General features: G+C 43.3%; 1 protein-coding gene across 1 annotated transcript in view; it reads left to right on the forward strand.

The window, feature by feature from the left end:
* LOC106817599 (tyrosine-protein phosphatase 99A-like) overlaps nucleotides 1-2,863 on the forward strand; it is a gene marked incomplete at its 5' end in the record, with an annotated part of 17,453 nt that overhangs the window by 1,881 nt on the left and 12,709 nt on the right. Inside the window, 3 exon segments of the mRNA XM_014822279.1 lie at nucleotides 338-472; nucleotides 917-1,051; nucleotides 1,722-1,873. Of these exon segments, the coding sequence (XP_014677765.1) occupies nucleotides 338-472; nucleotides 917-1,051; nucleotides 1,722-1,873 (422 nt within the window).

Here is a 2,863-nt window from a genome sequence, read left to right on the forward strand (position 1 = left end):
TAGTGGTAAAGGTAGTGATAGTGGTAGTGGTAGTGGTAGTGGTAGTGGTAGTGGTAAAGGTAGTGATAGTGGTAGTGGTAGTGGTAGTGATAGTGGTGGTGATGGTGGTAGTGATAGTGATAGTGGTAGTGATAGTGGTAGTGATAGTGGTAGTGATAGTGGTAAAGGTAGTGATAGTGGTAGTGGTGGTGATGGTGATAATGGTAGTGATCGTGCTAGTGGCAGCGGCGGCAGCAGTAACAGGAGCAAGTAGTAGTAGTTTAGTAGTAGAAAGTAATATTACATTAGTAGTAGTGGGTAGTGGAGCAGCAATCCATAACCCGTCGTCTCGTTTCAGGGCTTCCACAAACCGAAAGCGTACATCGCCGCGCAGGGCCCCCTGGTGTCGACGTTTGCGGACTTCTGGCAGATGATCTGGGAGCAGCGAACCTACGTGATCGTCATGATCACCAACCTACTCGAGCGCGGACGGGTACGACCCTCGCTAGCGCCCTCTATACTCCCTCTATACACTGCGCTCTGTGATCTGGTTTTTTTTTCGTGCACTGAATTTTAGTCGGGCAGGGGTGAATTCCAGGGTGATGTTTTTTTTATACTAAACTCTTGACGTGAACATTGCTAGTGATATTGTGATATTTACTAGCTTGATTTATCTCATTCCAATTAATTAATTAATCAAGGGATTCCAGCATACATGGGATATGTACTGCCCAAAGGGGGGGGCTACCCTAAACTGCACATTATCGCATTGTTAATTATTGCAATTAATTAATTAATTAATCATCGTTAATTGCCGGCGTGTGGTTGCAGCGGAAATGCGACATGTACTGGCCGAAGGAAAGCTACCTAAAGCTGTGCGTTATCGCATCGGTAATTGATTAATTAATCATCGTTAATTGCTGGCGCATCATTTCAGCGGAAATGTGACATGTACTGGCCGAAGGAGGGTTCGGAGACGTACGGCATGCTGCAAGTGAAGCTACTCAGTGAAATGGCAATGGCTAGCTACACCGTACGCATGTTCACACTGAAGAACCTCAAAGTTAAGAAGGTATGCATGTTCACACTGAACAACCTCAAAGTTAAGAAGGTATGCATGTTCACACTGAACAACCTCAAAGTTAAGAAGGGTATGCATGTTCACCACTGAACAACCTCAAAGTAAGAAGGTATGCATGTTCACACTGAGAACCTCAAAGGTTAAGAATGTATGCCATGTTCACACTGAAGAACGCTAAAGTTAAGAATGTATGCATGTTCACACTGAAGAACCTCAAAGTTAAGAAGGTATGCATGTTCACACTGAACAACCTCAAAGTTAAGAAGGTATGCATGTTCACACTGAACAACCTCAAAGTTAAGAAGGTATGAGGTGCTGTTGATAGTGAGAGGTGGTAGTGAGAGTTAGGGGTGTAGTAGTGAGGCTAGTAAAAGGTATTGCATGGCGGTACAGAGGGGAAGGTTGGAATCTTGAGAGAGGGAGCAGTGTAAAGTTGTAATTTGTAAATGTAAAAATAGCAGAGAGAGAGTGTGTGTGTGAGCGAGAGAGAGAGAAAGAGAGAGAGAGAGAGAGAGATCTAGAGACAGAGAGAGAGAGCGCGAGAGAGAGAGTGAGAGATCTAGAGACAGAGAGAGAGAGCAAGAGGGAGAGACAGAGATAGCGTGCGCACATGCGTGTGAGCTGTAATTAAGCGAGTACTCGAGGCGGCTATTGCTTTCAGAAGCATTCGTCAGAGAGAGTCATCTACCAGTACCACTTCACGGACTGGCCGGACCACGGCGTGCCGGAGTACACCCTGCCGGCCCTCACCTACGTGCGCAAGTCAGCCGCCATTAACCCAGACTCCGCAGGACCCATCGTCGTCCACTGCAGGTAGTCTTACACCTTGTTAGCACACGTGTAGCGCATATGTACTATGTAGCGTACATGTACATGTATACTACGGAGTATATGTATGTACATGTGTGTTGTACAGAGTATGTGTGCGTACCTGTACATGTACATTTAAATGTACTTCAAAGCATACATGTACAGACAGGTACATGTACTCTGTAGCATACGTGTACATGAACATACATATACTCCATAGCATACATGTCTTGTACATGTACATGTACATAATTATACTCCATAACATACATGTAGCATACATGTACCTTTACATGTACTTATATTATGTAATCCGTAGCGTACATGTATTGTACATGTACATGTACATGTACGTATACATACATATACTTCGTAGAATATATACATGTAGCATACATTTAGCACATGTGTACTATGTAGTATACATGTATTGTACATGTACATACATATACTCCCTAGCATACATGTAGCATATATTTGGTGCACATTTACTTTTACATGTACTTGTATGTAATCCATAGCATACATGTACATATACGAACATGTTCTCTGTAGCATACATTTAGCATACATACACATGTAATGTACACTCCATAGCTTACATGTAGAGTGCATATACATCTACATGTAGCGTATAGCCTTCATGCTTCTACGTAAATCCTTGCACGTTATCCTTCATGCTTCTACATAAATCCCTGTCACAGGCATGATCCAATGTCACTGGTAGCCCCGTACCTAATCCCTTGTCATGTGTCTGCGTCAATGCCCCCAACACTGGCAACTAAGCCCCTGTCACATACATGCTGTTATGTTCCGACCCTGTACTATAAACTTAGTAGCCTGCATGCAGTATATAATTCTCTGCTAGCCCAGTATCTCAACCGCTGTCAGATATGTATTTCTAGATTCCTAACCCATAACTGACAGTGACTACCATAGTAGGGGTTCTAAGCTCCCAAAAAGAGGTAAAGTGTTCACTTTTTGATAAAAGCA

The sequence above is a fragment of the Priapulus caudatus genome, unplaced genomic scaffold (assembly GCF_000485595.1).
Source record: "Priapulus caudatus unplaced genomic scaffold, Priapulus_caudatus-5.0.1 Scaffold1788, whole genome shotgun sequence".
NCBI classification, from domain to species: domain Eukaryota; kingdom Metazoa; phylum Priapulida; class Priapulimorpha; order Priapulimorphida; family Priapulidae; genus Priapulus; species Priapulus caudatus.